This window comes from Ischnura elegans, chromosome X, assembly GCF_921293095.1.
Source record: "Ischnura elegans chromosome X, ioIscEleg1.1, whole genome shotgun sequence".
NCBI classification, from domain to species: Eukaryota; Metazoa; Arthropoda; class Insecta; order Odonata; family Coenagrionidae; genus Ischnura; species Ischnura elegans.
The window spans coordinates 113630138-113656423 of record NC_060259.1 but is presented as its reverse complement, the minus strand read 5'-3'; the positions used below and the strand labels follow the sequence as shown (position 1 = coordinate 113656423).

The 26286-nt window shown below is 40.9% G+C and overlaps 2 protein-coding genes across 2 annotated transcripts in view; one reads left to right on the top strand and one right to left on the bottom strand.

Moving 5' to 3' along the window:
* Positions 1–26286, top strand: part of LOC124170757 (inhibin beta C chain) — a 131849-nt gene that overhangs the window by 12257 nt on the left and 93306 nt on the right. The window lies entirely within an intron of this gene.
* LOC124171660 (catenin delta-2-like) lies at positions 4178–24077 on the bottom strand. The gene is made up of 3 exons (XM_046550885.1): positions 24044–24077; positions 23709–23851; positions 4178–6324 (listed from the first exon to the last, which is right to left on the bottom strand). Exons 1-3 carry the CDS (start codon positions 24075–24077, stop codon positions 4507–4509), a joined length of 1995 nt encoding a protein of 664 aa, XP_046406841.1. The 3' UTR covers positions 4178–4506.

Genomic DNA, 26286 nt, shown 5'->3' with positions numbered 1-26286 from the left:
GGAAAGATCAAGAAGGAAGTCAGTGCTATGGTTTTGAGGAGTGGGTCGTAATGAAAGATAGTGGCGGAGAGCAGCGAGTCCCTCAGAATGAGGGATTCGCTGCTCTCCAACCCTCTCCAACCTCCCTCTTCCAACCCTCTCCTTTCCTCACCATTCATACTTCAGCTGACGAAGAAGCCTGAAGTGCTTCGATAGCTTCGACGAGTTTATTTATTCAATGTGAGTGTTTCTTTTTTATGTCTCTGTGTTTATCGATATTAACTTGAACTATTTATATATATATATATATATATATATATATATATATATATATATATATATATATATATATAATTTTTTTTTTTTTTTCTCTCATCCTGCATTTCACTAGGTACTTTTCCGAATGGCCTTCGAGTAAAATTCGCTCTCTCGGGCATTCCACCTATTCTGCGTCCCTCCTTCCACATTCTTTCTTTTCAATACTCGCTTTCCCTATGCCAATTCACTCTCACGCAATACCAAGGGTTAGTTGATCAATATTATAACTCTCTCATAATATTAATTTCACTCTGTTCACCTCACCTTCTTAAGGAAGTTAACATGATTCTAGTTTCGGCGCACCTCATCCTCGAGAAGAAACGCGAGAATTCACTGCACAAACTCTCTTCCCTAATCATTTCACATTTCCGAGATGGCCTTTCCCTCCCCCTGCGTCTCTCACCCCACCCACAGGCCCCCCCTCCACTCATAGGTGTCAAACCAGACCTGGCCACACTTTTTAAACTTCCCCCTCCACCCCCACCTCCGCCGCGACCCACAGCAGCCCCGGAGCGCTCAACCCGGCCTCCTCGGCGCGATCCTATGCCAATTGACCCTAACGACCGGGACCCAGTGGAACCCACCGACCAGCAAGTGGTAAACCTTTCTTCCGCTAAGCTCAGCCCCGCCGAGGTTTCTGTCCTCAACCGCGGACTCTCTTTCTCCCCAACGCCTAGGATTAACCCCACTACTCTTCTCACGGACATTTTGCATTTTTGCCGAAACCTTCAGTGGAAGGTTTTCTGGAATTCCCACATGAGACAACAGGCGCCGGAGGGTGTTCACAATGCCCTCTTCAAATTCCGCTCCCCGTCCTCTCACCAGCCCAAACCTCTTCCTCCCCACCACCCGCTTGAAATTTTTATCAACACTCTCCTCTCTAGGGCTTCGAGTGAATCTTTCCTACGCTCTCTCCACCCGCCGCCAAACCTCTCCCCCTCGGAGTCCGCCGCCATCAGGAAACTCCAAAAAAACCCTAACATAGTGATTACCTCGGCCGACAAAGGTTCCACGGTCGTTGTACTTGACACCATCGACTATATATCAGAGTGCAACCGACTACTAGGAGACCCTTCCTCCTACTCCCCTCTCGCATCAGATCCTACCTCTGATTTTCACACAGAATTGAATGCCCTACTAAAAACAAATGCTCCCTCTGAGGGCCTAAGCCAGTCAGACATTTCTCTTCTCTTACCAGCTCACCCCACTTCGCCATCTTTCTACATCCTTCCAAAAATTCATAAAACTAATAACCCAGGCCGCCCCATAGTTTCCTTTCGAAACTCTCCTACGGAGCGAATCTCGGCTTTCGTTGATTTCTATCTCCAACCCTTCGTTCAGTCCCTTCCATCATACATCAAAGATTCTCATGACTTCCTTTCTAAACTCAACTCCATTTCCCTCCCCCCCAATCAGCCCATTATCATGGCCACTATTGATGTAACCTCACTTTACACTTCAATCCCTCATTCTGAGGGACTCGCTGCTCTCCGCCACTATCTTTCATTACGACCCACTCCTCAAAACCCTAGCACTGACTTCCTTCTTGATCTTTCCCATTTCATTCTCACCCACAATGCCTTCTCTTTTAACAATAACTACTATCTGCAAATATCTGGCTGCGCCATGGGAAGTAGGTTTAGCCCTTCTTATGCAAATCTTTTCCTTGGCCTGTTTGAAGAAAATTTCCTCACTGATTACCCTCTATAACCTCTTCTTCGGCTCAGATACATAGATGACATTTTCATTCTCTGGCCTCATGACATCGACTCTTTCAATACCTTTGTTTCTTCACTTAACGCTTCTGCCTCAGTCTCTTTCACCTCTTCCATCTCCAAAACCAATATCACCTTCTTAGATGTGGACATACACCTTTCAGATAATAACTAATTCAAAACATCGGTTCACATCAAAGCTACCAACAAACAACAATACCTTCACTACAGCAGTTGCCATCCACCACACACCAAACGTTCCATCCCTTATTCCCTCTCTGTCCGGGGACACAGAATCTGTAATAACCCCGAAGACCTTCAAAAATTCCTCTCCAAACTCCACACATCTCTTCTTCACCGCGGCTACCCCGAAAAACTCTTGTTGAACAAAATAAGAAAAAAACCGGCTACTCACAATAAACCCCGCGCAGACAAACATTGCTCTCCTTCTCTGCTCACAACCTACTTTCCTGGTGCTCATTTGCTACAAAATATATTGAAGGACCTGTACCCCATCCTTTCCAAACACAAGTCCACCTCTCAGATTTTCCCTTCCACTCCTCGGATAACATTTAAGAGACCGCCGAATTTAAACACCATATTTAAAGCCACCCGCCCTCTCCAAAAGTCGCAGTCAGTCACTATCTCCACACCCTCACCTTGCAATCGTCCCAGGTGTAAAACCTGCAAGATATTCTCTCCACCCCCTGCCTCTTTTCTCCCCAAGCTTAAATTCCTACCGATTTTCCCCTCCACTACTTGTACTTCCACCAACATCATTTACCTTCTTCACTGTAATTTCTGCCCTGCTTTCTATATTGGCCAATGCACTACCCCTCTCAATCTCAGAATTAACAATCATCGCGCCTCCTGTTGTCCATCTTCCCCCCACTCCTCTCTACCAGTTCCTACACATTGTCTTTCACATGATTCCATTTTCAATCAATGCTACAAAGTATCCATTATTGCCTCCCTCCCTCCCACCGACTCCGCCCTCAACCTCCACACCCTCGAATTGGCTTGCATTTGGCACTTTCAAGCCAATAGCTTTCCAGGTCTGAACGTCGCATCCTAACCCCTATTCCTAACTCCCCCTCCCCATACACCTCTCCCCTTACCCCTCGTCTCCCTCTTCCAACCCTCTCCTTTCCTCACCATTCATACTTCAGCTGACGAAGAAGCCTGAAGTGCTTCGATAGCTTCGACGAGTTTATTTATTCAATGTGAGTGTTTCTTTTTTGTGTCTCTGTGTTTATCGATATTAACTTGAACTATTTTTATATATATATATGTATGCGGGGTGAAGTGAGAAGGAGAAAGACGCGTGAAAGCTTTGAATAATTTGTTTTCTTTCCTATTCTTTCTTTCACGGGGGCGTTTGAATTGTACTTTCATAGTTTGGTTTGTGCTTTTATTGTTGATGTACTGAGTTTGTTGATTTGTGTAATGGTAGAAGTGTAATTATTATTCCACGATGGTTTTGATAATGTTTATTTTTTATTATCTCTCAGAATTAATTTTTTTGTGAACATTATTCCTTGAATGCTATGTTTTTTTTTATTTTGGGGACATGATTTACCATTACTGAGTGTTAATTTTTTTTTCTATAGTATTGAAAGATAATATAGTCCAGCACTTGTAGAAAAGCACAAAGAAATTTTTAAATACTTTTCACAACATACTAACAAATCAATTTTCACATTCATTCAAAAAGAAAGTAGTGTAGGTTGAAAACAAATCACCACACCGTAATTGAATGAGGCAAACGGCCATCAATAGGAAAATAGGCTTCAAAAGTGTCTTCATCTCTGCCTTGTTATGAAAGATGATGATTTCAGAGAAACTAATTCAGGGAAGCTCAAATGTGTCACAATGTAAAATTTAAATATAATCCACAAAGTGAATATAACACAATGGCTTTACTATTAAAATTTGGCTCAAACATCTTACCAATACAAGAACAATCATTTACATAAATGGAATGGTTTCCTAACACCAACACACAAACCCTAGCTACATCCATGCTTCCTTCTTTTCAACCCTTAACCTGAGATTGGACTCAAATGGGTTCTTGGATGGCACTTGCATCAACCTGAAAACTTGAGGTATCGACTTTTCAAACCCCTGGTTTTCAAGAAAACAAGTAAGAAACATCTTGCACTATATCAAGGTTCACAGCATTTAATGCAATGCTCTGTTCATATTACATTTATATATACAAATATGTCATTGTTGGTAACAACTGTAAAATGTACATTAATGTATGAAAACAACTTTCCTCATGAACTAACGAAAATGCCTCATCGATCACCCAATAAACATTCAACTCATGCTTCTTTGGGGAACAGCAGCCGTGTGAGACAATGTCAACTCCAATATCAGTCCGTGTCTGACTAAAACCTTCATCCTAACTGTTCTTACATTTCTCAGCTGCAGGATTCATAACTCTTGCGAGACATGCACAAAATTCATCCTAGTGAGCACATGCTGCGTCTCATACCCAAGAATCACCTCCCGCCGGGGGCCCAGACGCATGGCAATCCATGAGAACGCCTTTCGCTTGGTCTTCGTAGCCCCAGACATCACCAGGGCCAGGCTGGGTGGGTCCTTCGTAGGATGGGTGCGACGCACCCTCATACTGTCGGTTCTTCTTCTTCTCCCTATTCACTTGAGCATACAGTGGTTCACCTGGTTTGGCTGGTGGAGGGGGGGGATAGATTCGGACCCCTCCAGGAGGTGGGGCATGAGAGCCTCCTTCAGGGTATGACATATCAGCCATGGGTATCTCTTCACCCCGCTGGAAGTTAGAAGGACCAGGGCTTCTCGATGCACTGTTCACATTTGAAGGTCGCTGCATAGTCCTGTCCTCATATCTGGTGCCTCCTTGGCTAGCCATAGGTCGATTTAATGTGCTATTAGCATTATTAGGGGAATTTGGACTAGCATTCCTAGCTGCCACAGTCTTTGTAACAAAATCCTGTTCCTTCCAACCATGCTTCTTGTATACTTCTCTCAGTTCTTGGTGTTGCCACATAGTATACAAAACTTGACCAGCAAACTTTATCACACGGGGTGTGTACTTCTGCCTTTGGCGAGTAATGTTCATTAGCCTTTCCACTCCACCAGCTTCAAGAAGTGATCTCGAAAACTCAGCATTCTTCTTAATGACTTCATTTAATGTTGCCAAAACTGCTGCTATTGTATCATCTGACGTCCCCTGATCATGTTGAGGATTCCCAGATGGAAGTTTTTGCACAAGATCTCGCATAGCATACTTCCCAATAAGCTCTTTGTTCCTCTGATCGATGGCAAGGTTCCGTAACGCAGTGGCGACAGCACAAACCACACGGTCAACTTCCATTCTTAGCAACTCCACAAGAATGGGCAGACCTTTCTCCTTTCGCACAGCTGCTCTGATCTCAATACTAGGCTGCCAGTAACACGCTGCCAGATTTTGAAGGGCTCCAGCTGCTGCTTCCAGTGTTTCTGGGTTTGAACAACTTTGGAGGAGTTGGAGATATGACTGGACAACCTCAGGCTGCCATAGTAACTCCATTCCTTTCACAGGCTCAGTTCTCTGGCTAATGCCTCGACTAGTGCTGGCAGACTCCTTTTGCTGAGTTGGTTGTGCTTCTTTCTTCTTTTTATTTGCACCAAAACATCCCAAGTTATCCCCTTGGCATAGACTGTATGCTTTTGGTTGTGCCCCGGCTCTGCTTTGTGTAGGAAGCGGATGCTTGTCATAGTTGGGATCCTCAACCTCCTGGCATCTGTATGAAAGATTCCTCAAGATGCACACACAGTTCTCAACACTTTTATTCCCTATGTTGGACTTATCAATCGCTGATCGTACAACATAGAGCAACGAGTCAACCAAACCCTCACACTCCCTCAGTTTTTTCCGAGCATATTCACCAGCAGAACTCACATTCCTTAAAACTCCAGAAGCATTTCTAAAAACAGTAGACCAACAGGTTTCTCCGGGACTTGTATGATCCCAACCAGAATGAGGAATAATTATATGGTTTACAATCATAGTGAGGCCATCATCAATTATAGACTTCTTGAGGTCCTCACATGATGATAAATTCCATAAGACACCAGTAACAAGTTCCTTAACCTCTGCATCAGGAGACTTCCTTAACAGATTTATTAGTGCAGGGATACCCCCAGCATTTTTGATTGCTCTCTTGTTCTCATCATTCTGCCTTCCATATGACAAATTCCTTAAAGCTCCACAGGCATTGCGGTAAACATCTGGGACCTCATGACTTAGAAGTTTAACTAATGGAGGTGAGCTCACTATACACCTCTATACCTCATGTAGAAGGCCTTGCCTCCCTTCGACACTTTCTTGATAATCGACCTACACCTCAGATACCCAGCACTGACTTTTTAGTCGATCTCTCTCACCTAATCCTCACTAAAAACGCCTTCTCCTTCAACGATAAACATTATTTGCAGATCAAAGGTTGCGCCATGGGAAGCAGATTCAGCCCTTCATACGCAAATTTATTTCTTGGTCTCCTTGAAGAATCCTTCCTATCATCCTACCCACTTCAACCGTCACTTTGGCTTCGCTATATAGATGATATCTTCCTTCTCTGGCCTCATGGAGAAGACTCACTGAGCTCTTTCATTTCAGCACTCAATGAATTCTCCGAACTATCTTTTACCTCTAACCATTCCCCCTCCCGAATAACATTTCTCGATGTTACCATTTCCCTAGAAAATAAAAGTTTCATCACTTCAGTCCACATTAAACCTACTAACAAACAACAATATCTTCACTTCAACAGCTGTCACCCCTCACACACTAAACAATCCCTTCCTTACTCTCTCTCAGTAAGAGGCCACAGAATTTGCAATAATCCCGAATCCTTGGACATTTTTCTTAATAATCTTCACCACTCCCTTCTTCGTAGAGGATATCCTGAGAACCGTCTGCGTAAGAAAATCCTACACAATACTTACAAACCCAAAATTCATACCAAGAAACAAACCACACATCTCTCCCTTTCCACCACTTACTTCCCGGGCGTGCAGGCTTTGAACAGAATCATCAAAAGCCTTTTTCCGATTCTTTCTAACAATGTCACTACTGGAAAAATCTTCTCTAGCTGTCCATCCTTATCCTTCCGTCGGCCGCCAAATCTATCTTCCATTCTCAAAACGACTAAACCACTCTCAAGGTTCACCACCCGTACTAGCTCTTTACCTATCCCTTGCCAACGACCCCGGTGCAAAACGTGTGCTATCCTCATTACCCAGTCACTTCCTAACAAATTTCTCACTTTTCCGCTTCCTTCCACTCCATCCCCCACCTGTACAACCAGTAATGTAATTTATATCCTTTTATGCAATTCCTTCCCCGCCTTCTACATTGGTTTAACCACCATCTCACTCAACCTACGGATTAACAACCATCGAGCTTCTTGCAAACCCACTTCCCAATCTGCTTCGCTTCCTGTCCCTACCCACGCCTTTTCCCATAATTTAGAATTTGATGACTGCTTTCACATAGGAATACTTGCCTCTCTCCCACCCTCCGCCTCACCGCTAGAATTAAAAACTCTTGAATTGTCTTCCATTTGGCTACACCAAGCATTCAACCCGCCTGGCCTTAACAGGGCCCACTGATCTCCATAGCCTTCTCCTCTTTCCCATCCCCCATCCTCTCCCTTCCCCTATCTTATCCTAATCTCCTCAGCCTTTAGGCATCCTCTGTCCTTCTCCTCAGTCTCTTCTTGCCTCCCTCCCGACGAAGACCCTAAGAGGTCGAAAATTTGAAAGAAACTAACGTGTGAGTCCTCTTTTATTTGTGTCTGTGTTTTTGTGGCCTATCATGGCATTTATTTATATTCATATCACCTGTGGTGTCTTTCATAAGTAACATATATATATATATATATACGAATGTTTAAAAACACAGTCACTAAAAATAGACACAAAATAAAAAAAGGAAACACTCACACGAAAAATACAACTGAGAGACTTTCGCGGTTGTAGCCGCTTCATCAGTCAAGCCTTGACTGATGAAGCGGCTACAACCGCGAAAGTCTCTCAGTTTTATTTTTCGTGTGAGTGTTTCCTTTTTTTATTTTGTGTCTATTTTTAGTGACTGTGTTTTTAAACATTCGTATTATGTGCTACATTGCATCGCATTTCTGCAAAACATTGAGTATATATATATATATATATTCAATGTTTTGCAGAAATGCGATGCAACGTAGCACATAATATGAAAGTTTAAAAACACAGTCACCAAAAATAGACACAAAATAAAAAAGAAAACACTCACACGAAAATTAAACTGAGAGACTTTCGCGGTTGTAGCCGCTTCATCAGTCAAGGAGATTTGACTGATGAAGCGGCTACAACCGCGAAAGTCTCTCAGTTTAATTTTCGTGTGAGTGTTTTCTTTTTTATTTTGTGTCTATTTTTGGTGACTGTGTTTTTAAACTTTCATATATATATATATATATATATATATATATATATATATATATATAATCCCGCTATCATTATGGCATATATATATATATAAATTCAAAGGTAAGGAAAGAAAGGGATAGGAACATGGAATAGAAAAAGGACGAGGACAACGGTGCTGTGGTAGGTGGAAAAAAGCCAGAAATCAGAGGGTAAAAATGCGGCCTGACTGGGACTCGAACCCAGTACCTCCTGGTTGCCGGCCAGGTGCTCTACCAGTTGCGCTACCAGGACGCTTAGATTTACCATGATTTCGGCGGGGGTTTATACACAGAAAACTCCCTTTGCTGTGGCCCACGAGAGTAACCAATAGATGGCCCTGGGGCAGCTCACCACTCACCAGGGGAAGGAATGGACGAGGACACAAGGATGAAAGGAAAGGTACACACTCACACGATAGTGGGAAAGAGACAGGAACACGCGTTTCGGGGCACGCAGAGCCCAAGTGAAATAAGCCAATATGGCCGATACACTACTTCATTCATTCACACGGCGCCTTAAGCGCAAACATACATATAAATTCAAAGGTAAGGAAAGAAAGGGATAGGAACATGGAATAGAAAAAGGACGAGGACAACGGTGCTGTGGTAGGTGGAAAAAAGCCAGAAATCAGAGGGTAAAAATGCGGCCTGACTGGGACTCGAACCCAGAACCTCCTGGTTGCCGGCCAGGTGCTCTACCAGTTGCGCTATTTAAATGTATGTTTGCGCTTAAGGCGCCGGGTGAATGAATGAAGTAGTATATATATATATTCGATGGGCCCCCATCTTTCTCAAGTGAGAAGAGGAGGGAAAGTGGGGAAAGGGCATAAGGAAGGGTGCAAAGCAGAGGGCAAAGATGGAGGGAGGAAAAACGGTGGACGGGGATTGGTTGTGATCTTTCTAATGGGCTCGGTTGATTCCTGGACCATAAAACGCACGGAAAGCCCATATGCATGCCTGCTCCAAGTCCTTCAGCTCTAGGGGGGTGGTAGACGGGGGGAGGGAGGCCAATATTCCCACTCTATAGCATTGGTCAAACAGAACTTTGTGGGAGGAAGCATGAACGGCGACTGGAAGGGAAGCAGAAAGAGAAGAAACGCTATTGCATGAAGAGCGATGCCCGTTCATTCGGATACAAAGGGGAGTGGTAGATAAGCCGATATAAAAAGCGGGGCATTTCTGGCACAACATTATATACACAATGTTTTTTGTTGTGCAGGAAATGTCCGACACTGAGGGGAGAGGGAAGGCAAGGAATTGATCGGGAAGGGGTTCGGTGATGAGGATGTGACAAGTTTTGCATCTTGCACGGTTGCAGGGCGAGGGCTGTGGTTTAATATAGATACTTTGTTTGGGCAGTGGCTTGGTTGTTTTTAAGATGCTGGCCAGATTTGGTGGTCTTTTAAAAACGAGTGAAGGGCATCGCGGAAGAAATCTGGAAGTGGTCGTGTTGTCTGAGAGGATGGGGAAAAGGTCTTTTAGGGTCCTACGCAGTACGTCCACGCCCGGAAAAAAGGTCGTACAGAGGGAAAGGAACTGCGACGAATTGTCCCCGCGTAGTTTTTTCGGGACATATGATTTTTTTCGGATCTTATTACGGAGGAGGGTTTCCGGGTAACCCCTTCTCCTGAGAGCATGGTGTAAATTTGAAAGAAATCTATTTAGGGAGTCTGGATTATTACATATTCTGTAACCACAGATGGAAAGAGAAAAAGGGAGGGAGCGTTTCGTATGTGTCGGATGACAGCTATTGTAATGTAGGTATTGCTGTTTGTTAGTGTTTTTAATGTGTACAGAGGTGTGAAATTTATTGTTGGTAAGAGAAATGTCCACATCAAGGAATGTGACACGAGTGGAGGAGGAATAGGATGTAAAATTTACGGATGAAAATGAGTTGAGACAGGAGATGAAAGTGATTAGGGATTCCATGCCCTGTGGCCACAGGAGAAAGATGTCATCTATGTATCGGACCCAAAGGGTGGGTGTGAGTGGGTATTGGGACAGAAAAGGTTGTTCTAGGCGGCCAAGGAAAAGGTTGGCATAGGACGGACTGAACCGGCTCCCCATAGCACACCCCCTAGACTGTGTGTAGTGATCGTTATTGAACGAGAATGAATTGTGTTTCAAGATTATCTCGGAGAGATCGACGAGAAACTTTGTGCTTGGAATCTGTGTAGTGGAGCGCTGCTCAAGGAAGTGTTCGAGAGCGGAGAGGCCTTCTGTGTGCGGTATGGAGGTGTAAAGAGATGTGACGTCGATGGTCGCCATTATGACGTCTTTTTCTCCAGGAAGGGTGGTCGAGTGAAGGCGCTGGAGGAAGTGATACGTGTCTTTAATGTATGAGGGAATAGAGTGCACTATGGGTTGGAGGTAATGGTCAACAAAAGCGGAAATTCGTTCTGTGGGAGATTGACTGGAAGAAACTATCGGACGGCCGGGGTTATTAGCTTTGTGTATTTTAGGTAGTATGTAAAAATGAGGGCTTCGGGGGTTGGAAGGTGATAGTAATTCGATGTCTTGGGCTGTTAGTCCTTCATGTGGTCCATTTTCCTCGAGGAATGAAAGAATCTTCTCTCGGTATTGGGGGTTGGGATCAGCAGGGATGGGTTGGTACGCCGAAGCGTAGGACAATTGCCTAAGCGCCTCGTTGTTGTAGTCAGCCTCATTCATCACGACCACCGTAGACCCTTTGTCTGACGGAGTGATGACGATGTCCGGGTTACGGATAAGGGAAATTAATGCCAACTTTTCTGTTCGCGAAAGATTGTCCCTGGGTTTAATTGATTTAATGAAAGATCTCTCCGAAAATTTAGAGAGGAGGAGATTACTGAAAATTTCAATTGGATGATTGGAGGGAAGAGGTTTGGGTTCGTGCGAAGAAGGAGGCTTAAATCTCGTCAGTGCACTATGGACGGTAGAAGAGTGTTGGGTGGGGTTAGGATGGGTCTCCCAGAAGAATTTCCACTTAAGTTTACGGCAGAACTGGAGTGTGTCTTTTAGAATGTGAATGGGGTTTACTTTCGGCGTGGGGCAGAAAGAAAGCCCTTTGTGGAGGAGAGAGAGCAGGTCAGGAGAAAGGGGATATATATATATATATATATATATATGAAACCACTGCACGAGGATAAAGTTGGCAACTTTCAGAAAAACTCGAGGGTGGCCGTTTTTCGCTAAATTTGTTCAACTTTGATCTCACATATAATGTTAACGTGAAAACACAGTGAAGAAATCATCTGGAAAGTTATGCACAATTTATTTGAGAATATGTATGCGAAGTTTCAACTTCCTAGCTCAAAAAATCGTTTTTGAGGTTTTGGCCTTCTTTTTTCGATTCTAGCCCACTGTGCAGCGTCGCGGCTATGAACATGATTGGACATGTAAAGCGAGAGAACGAAGGTCCATGAGCGGCCGTCAAAGAAAAGGGGTGGAAAAATCGGGCAGAAAAGCTGCGAAGTATTACGGCTGCGAATAGGCAAGTGGTGCTCGCGCATTCCGCAGAGAGCAGATTCTTTGTTTCGGCAGAAGTGGACGGGAGAAGGCTCTTTCAGACATCGCCTTTCTGAGCGTCTATCTCGCTAATCGATGAAGAGCTCGCTCGCTACCCTCCTTCCACTTCCAGGAACACCGGGGTCGAACGACAAATGGGTCGCAGATGGCTGGGCGATCAAGTTAAATCATCCAGTTACCACAGCCATCAAGATAAACACTTTTGTGGAAAGGCGAATCGTACAGTGACGGAAAAAACGCAAAGATCATTGGCGTCTGATTGCAGCCAGTCCAGGAACTATTTGAAGATATCCTTCCTCCAAGATTTTGTCATCGTCATGTTCTGATACAACTGAGAATTTTCTAAATACATTCGCCCTAGTATAACGTAGAAACTCAATCATATGCTTTGCAGTAAGACAACGCGTAAAAGACCCAACTTAGAATTTTTCCGTAGCATGTTTCGCCTTAGTCTAAGCAAAATGGAGTTTCTCTCGTAAGGACCTATATAAACGCATCAGACATTTTGGATATGGAAAGAAACTGCTACACTTAACTTAAATCGAGCCATCTAAACCCAAAGTTTTCAATCTTGCATTTCCGGGAGTTCGTATAAGTATTTTATCCGAAGCATTGAGTTGTGAAAACAGATTAAATCTATCAAATTAAACTAGAAGCTTCAACGTGGTGGAGGGCCTCCATATTAGCAATGATCACATTATAATCACGAAGTGTGATCATTGCTAATATTGAGAGAATATAATTTTGGGCCTGCGCTAAAATTTTCTGACAGGAGCGTACTACTCGTAAGTAGTAGTTTAAATGTTCTCTTATTATCAAGGGACTAGCGTTATTTTCAAGTCTAAGAAATAGTTTACCGTTGATGTTTTCTGCTGTTTATTTAGGTCCTACTTTCTGATTAAAATAATTTTTTTTAAATTCGACTCATTAATGCGTGGGAATTTCCGCTTCAAATATGCGGTAATAACACATTTATACAACTTTGCATACCAATTTATCAAACCTTTTCATTTCACGTAGATTTTGGTCGTTGTAAGTACTATATATTAAATTACGAACCAAAATATTGCAAATAAAAATCGGTAACACATTATTTTCACTTACTAGCGTAGTGAATTTATTCTGGCAATTCGATGATCATTTGAATGACCTTTCTTTGTGATTATTTCTCTGTTTTTTTTTAAAGATGCATTTCCAATGTTCTCTATCTAAGGAAGATGCACGACAGAGTTTTTTGGCTAGCCTAGTTTCTAGCGAATAGTGATTGGTCGAATCTTGTCATTGCCTTTGCAATAAATCTATTCAGTGAGCCACCGAATGTATAATAATACATTTGCATCATGCATAGCAGAATATTTCTCCTTCAATTCCTTTCAGGGAAATTTACCTATATCTAATTGAAATGTATATGGAAGATTCACTGGTGGAGGAGACAACGTAAAGAGAAAATAAAATTAAAAGAGTTGAATTGTCGATAATAAAGGCTTAGTAGAAAATCATTCGGACACAAGAAAGGAGAAACAGACATGTGTCAATATGGTAAAGGATTTTCGCCAGGTTCAATAAGAAAATAAGCATCAAAGATAGTATTTAATGAAGATAAAATTCCGCTGGTGTGTGAGGATCCAAGAATAAATAGATAATGGATTTATAGGAAAAATATATCTAGCTATGAGTTCTATCAAAATAAAATATTAGTTATATTTAGATAAAAACAGAGAACAAATTCTAGAAATAAAATTAATCCTAATTTTTCGTTAGAACTTTCGCGGGTACTCGTCATGTTAAGTAAATTTTTGGGCTATGTCGCCGCGTCAATTATTCTATAGGTGGTCCCAACGTTTCCCGACCTATTCTGCTCACTTTTTCAACGGAATCTGATGAAGGAGGATTTTTTAAAATTCACACATTTAGGTATTCGTGTCAGGGGATGGGAGAAGGGGAGCGGGAGATTGGAGGAGTACGTTGTTTAGTATTTTTTCCGTAATACGGGTTGCCAAGTGCGACTTATTTTAAGGCCGGAGTCCCTGTTAAAGTTGTTCTTCTCCTCTTCTGTTATTTTGGTGGCTTCTCTGAAAAGTCTTTGTCTGAAATCTTTCACTTTGACAACAATTTTTGCTTCCTTAAAGCAGGGGCGGCTCCAGGATTTCCTTGAGGGGGGCGACGGGCTGCTTACCCCTCCCCCTTCTCTCCCTCTCTCTCTCATTATGTGGCATACTAGCGTCAAAATAAGATGAGAGTTTCGGCATTATAGTTGAGAAAGAATGAAGAAATTGGTACAAATTGTTTGGTTTTAACGAGCGAATTGCAACGAATACACCGAGAAAATTGCAACAGCCCGTGTTATTTTATGGAAAAAGTTGTAAAAGTAATTTCCGATTTACGAGTGGAATTTCAAACGATCTGTATATTTTTCGTTCCAAGCGGGAGACACAAGCTTTGAATGGACGTTCGAATCGTAGATTTCGATGGAGAGTTGAGGGAAATCGGGCGAGAAAATAAAAAAAACACCGTGCAATCTTATGGGAAAATTGTGAATATAATGTACGACTCATGTATTATTTATGCACTTTCAATTATGATCAAATCATGAAAACAGAGAATCCACACCAAATGCAGCAAACCCCATCCCTGTAGATCAAAAATTGAGAGAGAAAAAACAGACATAAGCGTAAAATTTATAAATAGAGGGTAGTCTACGGTACGTGATGTGAGTTCGCATTTTATATCCCTTGACAAAAGTGCTTAGCGGGCGAAATGAAGTTTCTCTTCAATATATTAAATTCCAATTTTACCCATAAGTATTTAACTTTTGGATTTCAGGAACTACTGTATGATTGATCAAGAATATACAACTGAAGTCAACAGTAAAATAATTTACCGCATTTCATTTTAATATCTTGGAAAATATTTTTGAGAAGTTATTATAGAGATTATTATCAAGTATTTATAAATACAAATGCATTGGTTTCATGTCATTAAATTCCGGAATTTTGTTTTCAAAAAAGTTATCTCATCATCTAATCCCGTTAACATTGTACTTTTATTTTTTTTCAATAACGGTGCATATTCATCACATATTTTTTCAAGCATGCTTTCTAACGCGTCCGAATTTTTTATTTCCATGAAAACAGCTGGGATTAGTGTGTTCAACTTGAAGCACTATATTGACTCTACGGCAAATTTGTCCTTGATATCCGTATTTACGTAATCTAAGATGGGAATATAGATTATTTTTTCCCAATTCGCGACTATATCGTCTTCATCATTGGTAGCCGGGTAATTTGCTCGATTCTTTTGTCGATTGGCTGCACGTGGAATGCGGATTTGAATGTCCATTTCCTCCATAATTTTCTTAGCCTTCGCAAAAATTCCAGTGAAAATTTTATAAGAGTTCATCCCCTTATCCTTTAGCACTTCAAAAGTTTAGTTAACTTTTTTTTAGCTTGAAAAACATCTACACTCTCATTTTGCAAATATCTGCTTAAAATATAAATTGCACTCAAAACATCACTCATACTATATACAGTTAAAATAAATTCACAATTACAAATTGATAACAATAAACATCTTCCTTTAGTTGCCGTTTTATAATCATCCCACTTTGACACTTTTTCGAAAGCTTTGGCAATATCATGTAAGTCGTCTATAAAAGTTACAATAGCTTTATGCCTTTCTACCCATCTAGTCTCACAGTTGCCTGTCATTTGATGGCCTAAGATATCAACAATGGTTTTATTACGTTTACTTGATGCTTTAAAAATTCGCGGGAAGAGATGTCGAATTTTGTTCCTTTGAATCATTTTCTAGCCGAGGCTTCTTCCTTATTAGCCACCTAACCATTTTGCATATCTATGCAAATAAATTTAGATCTACACGTACTCAAAGAAAGAGAAATCAGTTTGATAACATAAAAAAGAATACAACCCCAAAACGAATGCAACTGTTCAAGCTCACGTGTGATTGATGAATTACTCCAACCGTTTCAGAGAGAAAGTCTTCAACTTTAGAATGTGTCGTCAGAGGAAATCTTCAACAATTTTTGCTCGTTATTGTACAGAGCTCCAACTTCAAACAGCAGGCCAGAAAAACAGATACCTGTGCTCCACCTTTGTGCTGCTTGGCCGTGCGCACGAGTGGAAACGACCGATGAATCTGTTGTCGGAGTTGCAGACTTTCAAATTCGAATCATAGATCTGGCAAGCTCATCTAAGGAATATATAGTTGCAGAAATTTTCTACAAAGAAAATAAACTCGCCTGCCGGTAGTGAAACAAATTATTCGGAACATCTCAACTTCGAGAAAAACTCTTTCTGGCTGTAGGATGTATGTACCGTAGAATGGGGTGACTTCGGCCACACGCGCTTCGCTTCACAAATTGATACTTGGTAGCACAATGGGTGACGAGCCATCATTTCATTTTCGCCTTTCCTGGCATAGGTAAGAGGAGATTGCAAGCAGCAAAAAAATTCCGTCAGTCACCGCCCAGGGGGGGGGGGCGCGCGCCCCCCGCGCCCCCTGGCTGGAGCCGCCCCTGCCTTAAAGTCGATTGCGTAGCCCAGCGCTGCGTATTCGGCTACCGCGGACTTCGTTGACTGCCCCAGTCGAATGGCGCTCTCGTGCTCCCCTAGGCGTTTTTTCAGCGATCTGCCTGTTTCGCCAATGCAGTTCCTCCCAGAAGTCTGACAAGGAATTCGGTAGACCCCTTCGACTTGTAGTGGAGTTCTATCCTTGACGTTTTTAAGAGATGTTTTATATGCACGTGAGGAGAGAAGATTGTCCATCTCTAAAATTTTCGTAGGATATTTCCTACTCTGTCAGTCATCCCCTTTATGTTCGGCAAAAAGGCTTTTTTCTGGTCGCTGAGGTTATTTGTTGAGGATTTCGCGGCTTCTGATGTGTTGTTTTTGTCTTCGTTCTTCTTTCTCATGCCCTTATTAAACGTTTTTGAAATAGTTCCGTCATCTAATCCATTTCCCCGCAAAATGGACTCTAGTTTCCGCCTTTCCTCGGGAAAGTTTTTTTGGTTGCTTATCGTGTAGGAGCGGTGAATCAAGGCCCACCACTCTATTCCACTGACCTGTGGAATTTTTTAGTGTTCCCTCACCCCAAATTTCTGATACCCCCTCCCCCAGAAATTCCTCCGAATTCCTCCGAACTTCCTCCGAACTTCCTCCGAACTTATCCGCAAAACTTCTCCCGCTAAGGACTTTTCACACTAAGGTTTTTCGCGCAAAGGATTTTCGCGCAAAGGCCCTTCGACTCAAAGGCTCGGAGACTCTTGTCACATCCAGTCTTTACTTTATAAGAAAGTGATTGGGGTTTCCAATTCAAGCTGGTGTTCCAGCTTTTCTAGTGCCTAAAAAGGATGGATCTGAAAGAATAGTGGTTGATTACCGTAAGTTAAACAAGGTTGTTAAATCAGATGGTTTTCCAACGCCTTCTGTTGAACATGCATTCCAATATCTTGCTGATGCAAAATATTTCACTGTTCTTGATCTTAATTCCGCCTTTCATCAAATACCATTATCTGAGAGTTCTAAGAAATTAACTGCCTTTGTGACGCCGTTCGGAGTGTATCAGTATAATAGATTGCCATTTGGTTTTGTTAGTTCTCCTCAAATATTCACTCGTCTCATCAATGAGGTATTGGGCGATTTGAAATATTCCTGTGTCTATCCATATATTGATGACTTGTGTATCTATTCCAAGTCTGCTGAAGACCATGTATCTCAGGTTAAGGCTGTTCTCAACAAACTACGCAGTGCCGGTTTGACGGTGTGTGAGGACAAGGTTAAACTTGGTGTGGAATCACTCACTTTTCTGGGCCATCTCATCACAAATGGAACCTTGCAAGTTGATCCTGAGAGAGTGAGACCGATTGAACAGTTCCCAGTACCCAGAAACGTGAAGGAAATGGCCAGATTCATTGGACTTTGTGGGTATTACTGCAAGTTCATTCCAAGGTATTCTGAAATTTCTATGCCACTGAATCGCTTGAAACGTAAAAATGTTCCTTTTCAATGGACAGCTGTTGAAAATGAGGCTTTCTGTCAGTTGAAGAAGGCTCTCACTAATACACCTGCTGGAACCTTGCAAGTTGATCCTGAGAGAGTGAGACCGATTGAACAGTTCCCAGTACCCAGAAACGTGAAGGAAGTGGCCAGATTCATTGGACTTTGTGGGTATTACTGCAAGTTCATTCCAAGGTATTCTGAAATTTCTATGCCACTGAATCGCTTGAAACGTAAAAATGTTCCTTTTCAATGGACAGCTGTTGAAAATGAGGCTTTCTGTCAGTTGAAGAAGGCTCTCACTAATTCACCTGTATTATCTTTCCCTCGATCTGACGAGGAATTTCATTTATTTGTCGATGCCAGTAATCTAGCTGTTGGTGCCGTTTTGAATCACAAAGTAAATGGTGATTTTGTCCCTGTGGCTTTTGCTAGTAAGGCACTCTTGGAACGTAAATTTTCTTCGTATGAATTGGAGTGTCATGCAATTCACTTTGGAATTCAAAAATTCAGTGTTTGCTTAAGCCCGTTTGACACTTCCCAATTTATTGGCCAATCCATTGGATATTGGATTGTGGACCCACTGACACACACCAATTTCCAGCCCAATCTCCGTTTCACAATATTGGGCACAATTTCTTGGCCAATCTAGACTTTAGAACGGGTTCTATTTTCTCGAGGCCAATCTCCAATCAAAACTCAGTCTTGTGGACTCCTAGTGACCAAAACTAGAAGCTATTAGCAAAACATTTCACCTCGGAATTTTAATATCATATATAAAAACTTTAGAAGCATAGCAACCCATGAAATAGCTCAAATAATTAATATGTACTTTGAGAGAATATAAATTCACAAACATAAACTGTCTAAAGTGGATAATTCGGAAATAACATTTCGGATATTTAATGAATAAAAACGTCGTGTTTCTCCTTGATCGCGTCTATATTTTGTTTATTTTACAATAATTAAACTATTTTTCATGATTTGAACGCTAAAGTTTCAGGTAAAAGTCCAAATTGATGACACAATCTCTGTTTATTCGATGAACATATTTCAGCCAAAACGAGCGGCTACGTTATCTTGGCTCACCTATGAGATCACAATATTGCCTATCTCTCATCATTCAAGGAACTCAGCCGAATGAAATTTCAAGCAATTCGAGAATATATTTGCAGCCCCTCTAAATAGTTATTAAATTTGCAATTATTTTGCCACCTCCCATTCTGTAGCTCATTGACCATCAATCTGCGTCTTGAGATGTTCTTTTGTCATTTTGTGTTATGTGGCGTTCTCTAGCAGGATATTAGAACACTATAACGGCCAATATTGGTGTAAATATTGGTACGTGTCATACGATGCGTTAAGCCCAATATTTTAACCAATATTTCGCGCCGATATATTGGCCAATAAATTGGAAAGTGTCATACGGGCTTTACAAGTAAAACCATTTCACTTGTACACGGATAATGGTGCCTTGACATGGCTGTTCTCTCATCCTAAGCAATTGGACAAATTAGGCAGAATGGTGCTTAAATTATCCTCTTATAAATTCACTGTTCATCATGTTCGAGGATCATCCAATACTGTGGCAGATTGTCTTTCTCGCATTGAACCATCCTCATCTACAAATTGTCAATCAGATGTGGATTCAAACGCTCATAAACAATCAGCTGTTCCATATTCTTGTGTGTTACATAAATTGCCTTTGTCGTTTGTCGACATACGAAAACACCAACAAACTGATCTCGTTCTAAAAGATATTTTCAATCACATTAATAATAATTCCTTGAACGAAAAAAAATATTTTCTGAGGGGACAGCTATTATGCTATGGGAATTCTAAAATTAAGCGAGGAAGAGCTGTTTTGCCTACGGTCTTGAGGCATATGATTTTTCAATATTTTCACTGCTCTAGTCTATCTGCTCACCTGAGCATGGCAAAAACTTATGATAAGATTAGCAGACACTTTTGGTGGAAGGACATGAAAAGAGAGGTTTATGACATGGTCAGAAAATGCCATCTGTGTCAAACTTGCAAACCCAGAAATGTCTCACCTCCTGGCATGCTATCCTCACACAATCCTTCTGAAGTTTGGGAAAGACTTTATATTGACTTTGTGGGACCTTACCTTTGACAAAAGGTGGACACCAATATGTACTTTCTGTAATTGATGGTTTTTCTAAATTCCGTTTTCTTGAGCCAGTTCGAAAGGCTACCGCTGGTTCTGTTGTTTCAATACTCACTCAAAGAGTGTTTCCTAAATTTGGTTTCCCAAAATATTTGGTCTCAGATAATGCACAAGTTTTCAAATCTCATGCTGTAAAGGAGATGTGTTTGCAAATGGGGGTTAAGCAAATTTTTGTTTCTCCATACTATCCCTGTTCTAATCAGGTAGAGAGATTGCATCGATATCTAAAATCTGCACTTGCTATTTTGTGTAATAATGTTCACCATACGTGGGGCACTATGCTGGCTGATTTAAATTTTGCCCTGCACATTGCCTCACATGAGAGCATTGGCTCCTGCCAAAATAATTTTTGGCAGAGAACTTAAGCATCCTTTAGTTAATCAGTGGGACATTCCAAAGTCTTTATTTGAGAATGATCTCAACGATGATGACAGACAAGCCTGCCTGAAACATGTTATTGCTAACTTGAAAAAGGCTAGAAATAGGCATAAAGAAACCTATGATAAATCTCACTCCCAAATCACTTTCTGTGTGGGAGATCTTGTTCTTTGCAAAAACCACCCTGTCAGTTCTAAAGGTGAACAGAGAATGGCAAAACTGGAACCTCTTTGGCATGGACCTTATGGCCTTAAAAAGTATGTCTCTCCTGTAACTGTTATCCTGGAAATGTTTCTTGGGAAAGAGAAAATCTGCCATGTTTCTCATTTAAAGGCACATCATGGTGACATTGCTAATTCCAGTAATTAAAAGGAGAGTAATATCATTAATTTTTTTATTATTTTTTTCTCAATGAATTTTAATGTTTGATTTCTCGAATACTTCTTGATGCTTGATTCGGTGTTGTGCTACGTATATATGATTCCTAATAATATTGCTTGATTGATTAATAATGAATAATAAGCCTATTTCTATGTTTGTAATTTCAAATCTATTCTGAAACATTGTATTGTACATGCTTATTCTTAATGCCTAGATCACTCATGTTATTTAGTGTTGGTGAACAGTGTTGTTGTGAGATGGGGTAAGGTGGAGGATTAACCTCTTCCCTACGCAGGGCGTGATTTCACGGCCTGAATTTTCTGATGCTAAAGAAGGAAGGCCGGATTATCACGGCTTGACGTTTTCGGAGCAAAAGGCCAAAGGCCGTGTTTTCACGATTTCGCGGTCAAGCATGCCAAGTGGGTCCCAACCGCCATTAGGGTCTCTCGGCGTGAGAGGTCCGACCCTTTCCTATTGTCCGCGTGGGGATTATCTCGGCCCATCCCGGAACTTAGTGACCCACTCAAGGAAGGTGCTCATGGTCACTTATTTGTTTATAAGTTAAAATAACTAAAAACGTTCATGTTGCATTTATTGAAAATCAATGCGAGGAATTACATTCTGTATGTTCTGCTGATTGGTTCCAAATTTTAAACGGAATTCTAGCGTTCATATTAACGGAGTTTATCATCACCTAGAACAATTTTTGGAGACGCTAAGGTTAGATGTTTAATTGTTATTTTTATAACTCACTAGCAAGTTTGTAGGAGCGATATTGTAATGATTTACATCTAAAAGTATACGCTATTTTTAGCTAAATTCTAGATGTACATTTGCGGTGAAATTCGATAGAATATTCGATTTAACTTCTATGAAAAAAGCCCTCGTAATGTAATAAAATATGATTCTCCCAGTTCTTTGTCGTGAGCCAAAATTACAGCGACTATTTTTTACTATTCCTTTCAAAATAGTGAAAAATTGCGTTCAATAAGAAAATTTTGTGTTCCTTTGAAATATACAGGTTATGGTAATAATACATTTCAAGTGATTGTACCAAAAGAATTCAACAAAATACCAAACAGTTTAACTACATTAACTACTAGACATGAAGTCAAGACAAAAATAAAAAAATGGTTGTTGGAAGAACGATAGGTAAAATATTTATGTGATGTATTGCATTAAATGTTTAAAAAAGTTCTAAATTACATATCATAATTGAATATATGTACCAGTATGCTTACATAGGTATACAATTGAAAAAAAAGTCATGTGTGTATTTTATGTATGTAATAAGGAATAAGTGTAAGTTTGATGATCAATGGTTAAAAATTATTGCTAATATGTTGTTGAAATATCTGTTAACTGGTTGTTGGAAAATGATAAAGAAGGTAAATGAAATAGAGTGACCGTTTTTCTAATGTATGTTATTATCCTTGAAAGCAATATATAAATATAAAAAATGTATATAAATGTATTAGATACTGGTATACTAATGTATATGAATATCAATTGAAGGCTAGTTCGCATGTGTATGTATGCTTGCATTAGTTGGGAAAATGTATCTGTATTATACAAATGCTGTCATATATGTATGTATTGGAACCCGCTGACAAGTCATTGAGGCTTAGCGGGGCCTAGATTGTTATATGTTAAAAGACATGATGGAATATGTATATATTGTTATTAATAAACTATATTATATTAAAAAAATAACCTCTTACCAACCTTTGAATACAAAGGTGTTATAAACGAATTTCGCTATAAATACTGATTAATGCATATCCTAAAAATTCGTAAATTTATGTACGATAATGTATGATAAGGAATGTTTTACGTAGACACATGTTGTGGGAAGCATTCCATACCATTGCAGGAAAGACAACTGCTCTACCCAGGTAGTTACTCTCATATCTTGGATCTCTGGTCAGGTTGCACCTCACAGAGTTAGTTCGGGATACATTAGCGCATTAATGTTTTCTTGGAAAAACTTATTATCCTCCAACTGGAAGACCCAAGAGTATATTGGTGTAAGTATTCTCCTACTGAAATATGTACGTGGAAGGTGATAACCTCACTCTTCTCGGAATAGCTCATTTTATTTTCAAAATTTTCTTGGCGTGTATTCAAATTTAGCCGTTAACTATCTGTACGCATTCCGCTACCTATATCAGGGATGGTTTCTGTGGAACCCTGCTGTACGATGCAGCCCATACCATGAATGAAAGAGAACTGCACCACCCAGGTAATTACTCTCATATCTTGCTTCTCTGGTCAGGATCCAGGTGGTCTGCTTTGTGCCCCTCACGGGCTTATTTCGGAACACATTAGCGCATTAATGTTTTCTAGGAAAAACTTATCATCCTCCAACTGGAAGACCCAAGAGTATATTGGTGTAAGTATTCTTCTACGGAAATATGTACGTGGAAGATGATAACCTCACTCTTCTCGGAAAAGCTCATTTTCTGTTCAAAAGTTTCTTGGCGTGTATTCCAATTTAACCGTAAATGTTCTGTATGCATTCCCCTTCCTCCTCCTGCAAGGATTTCTTTTCAAATGATGTTTCGGTGGAATTACACTTTTTCTTGGAATTATACTGCCAGGATTTTTTTCTTGAAGTGCCTTTCGTTTCGCTTATGTTCTCGACCTGTTCGGAGTTGCTTGGCCGAGAGGAGCGTTAGGCAAATTTCCTGGACTTAACTTGCACTGGGAAAATGTCCCGGCTAGTAACGGATCAATCGATCCTGGAAACACTCACGCAAACAGACAGTGAAGACGAGGATGGTGGCTCGGATAGCGATGTGTCTGAAACGGCGTCATCGGGGGATATGGAGCGTGAGCTGCTGCCGTCTACGCCGAGGGCCACGACCGAATCACGTTTTCCGGAGCCTTCTTCAGAATCTTCATCAAACGAAGAGGAGAGATCCACTCCGAAAAGAAGACGGATAGCTGATAGCTGCGTTTTGTGGTCCCCAAACAATTTTTCCCCGAAAAATCATTCCTTTGATTCTACTAACTCCGGATGCAATGCCGATTTGAATGAAAATTCATAGATTTCTCTTATATATACAGCCGGATGTGTGCCTCACTCACTCATGGATACAAACTCTAGACCACTTCTAGACATGTTGGAGAGCTGATTGGCACACGGGCCGGGAACCCAAAATGATTCGGAGGAAAAATCCGAAAACCGGAAGTTTCCGCCACGTGTCGTCGCTAGGACGACAAAATGGCCGAAGTCGTCCCTTTTCCGGGGACCGTTTTTCGGTTTTTATTTTACTGCGCGCATATCGTGCGTGCTACACGGATCGTTGTTGTACATTTAGAAAGCTAATAAATGCAGCCACGTATCTACGTATAGTTTTAAGTTAATTGTTAAATTTAACGTCGCAAAAATGGTGTCCAAAAAATGATTTTTCGGAAACATTTTCATACTTTCCGCTGCCATCGACCTAATTTTGGGTGTTGCACAATGAAAATGATTATTATATATGATTACATGAATTTCCATTTAACCTTGGCAACAATTTTTTTTGTCACCATTGGTTGCCGAGAAAAAAATTAAAATATGCCGAAAATCACCAAAAAGTACAATTTCCAAAACATTAACAGTAGATTTCGTCCAGTGTTCCGCGACCGATTTCGTTTAGACTTAGTATATACATAAAACTATGCATTTTGTTTTAGAAAATTTAAACAGTTTTACAATATTGTCATCGATAAACCAGCAAAAAATTTAAAATGGCGGCCAGTTCCCATTTTTTCCCGGGAGCCCGTTTACTATTTGTCGTTATACAGGCGACGCATTTCCAATCACACGGACCATTGTTGTTTATTATGAAAGCCAATAAATGTCGCCACTTACTTATGTAATTTTTTAAGTTAGTTTCTAAGTTCGACGCTTTCAAAATGGCGTCCAAAAATTAATTTCTCGGAAAATATTTCATACTTTCCACTGCCGTCGGCCTAAATATGTGAGTTGGACATCGAAAATGATTATTATATATGTTCATAACATTGTCTACGAAATGTAGGTAACAATTATCTTTCGTCGTCCTTGGTTACTCTGAAAAATATTAAAATATTCCGAAAGTCACCGAAAGTTACGACTTCCAAAAGATTAACACAGGAATTTGTCAATTTAAACCTCACCGATTTCTTTCAAACTTTGTAGTTACATACAGCTATGCAATATCTTTCATAAAACATAAATATTTAATAAATGATTTTATCGATATTACAGCGAAAAAATAAAAATGGCGGGCACTACTAATTTTTTTTTCCGGGGAGCGATTTACTTTTTATTGTATTACTCTCGAAATATGGATGTTATAGAGGCAACTTCTCTTAGACATGATAGTAAACGGATGTGACCATATAACATCGTCATCTTTAAACCCCCTGAAACCCCCTAAAAATTGAAATTTGCATATAAGTAGCCTTTTCGGGGACTTTTCGTCACAATGCCGTTGCTTTTCCAAGCCTTACCACTCATCGCTACGGAATTGATGCGGACGATTTATGACCCCTGGCAGTACAAGCCTGTAAACCCCCGGTTAACCCACATACCTCCCCCAAAAAATTAAATTTTGCATTTAAGTCTACTTTTTGGGTACTTTTCGTGACTAATCCACCGCTGGTTCTTACCCCAACGTCTCATCCCTACGGCAATTATGTGAACGGATGTTGACCGCCAGGAGTACACACATATAAACCCCCGTAATCCCCCTGAAATCCCCCCCGAACTTATAATTTGCCATTAAGCCTCCTATTTATGAACTTCTCGCAAACATTACGCCGCACTACCCGTCCCCTCTGAGCTCTAGATCCGGAATATTTGGTGAGGGCGAGCCACCGTGAACCATAAGGGAAACAATACCAGAAAACCCGCGATTGCCTCCTGGAACGTCGCTGGAAAAGAATAAAAAATTTTAAAGTCGCCTTTCCGAGTAGTTTTCGTCACAATTAAACCGGTGTCCCCTCCCACTTATTAAAACCCCCGACAAACCCGTGAAACCTCCCAAAAATGTTCAATAAATCGCCTCCCCAGGTAAAATAATCGTAAGACCACTGTTCCAGACCCCTAGGACTTATCGGCACGGAATTTATGAGAACGATTAGTGACCACTGTATAAAACCCCCGGTATTTCCGTTGGAACCCCCCGCAAAAAATGAAAATCTTACCATTAAGTCTTCTTTTATGGGTACTTGTCGCCACTTTTACTCCGCATTGCACTACCCTTTACAATCTTCGCTACATGATCACTGTGCACGATTGGTGACCACATGCATAACACATTCAAACCCCCGAATCCCCCTGGGCACACATCTCGGTG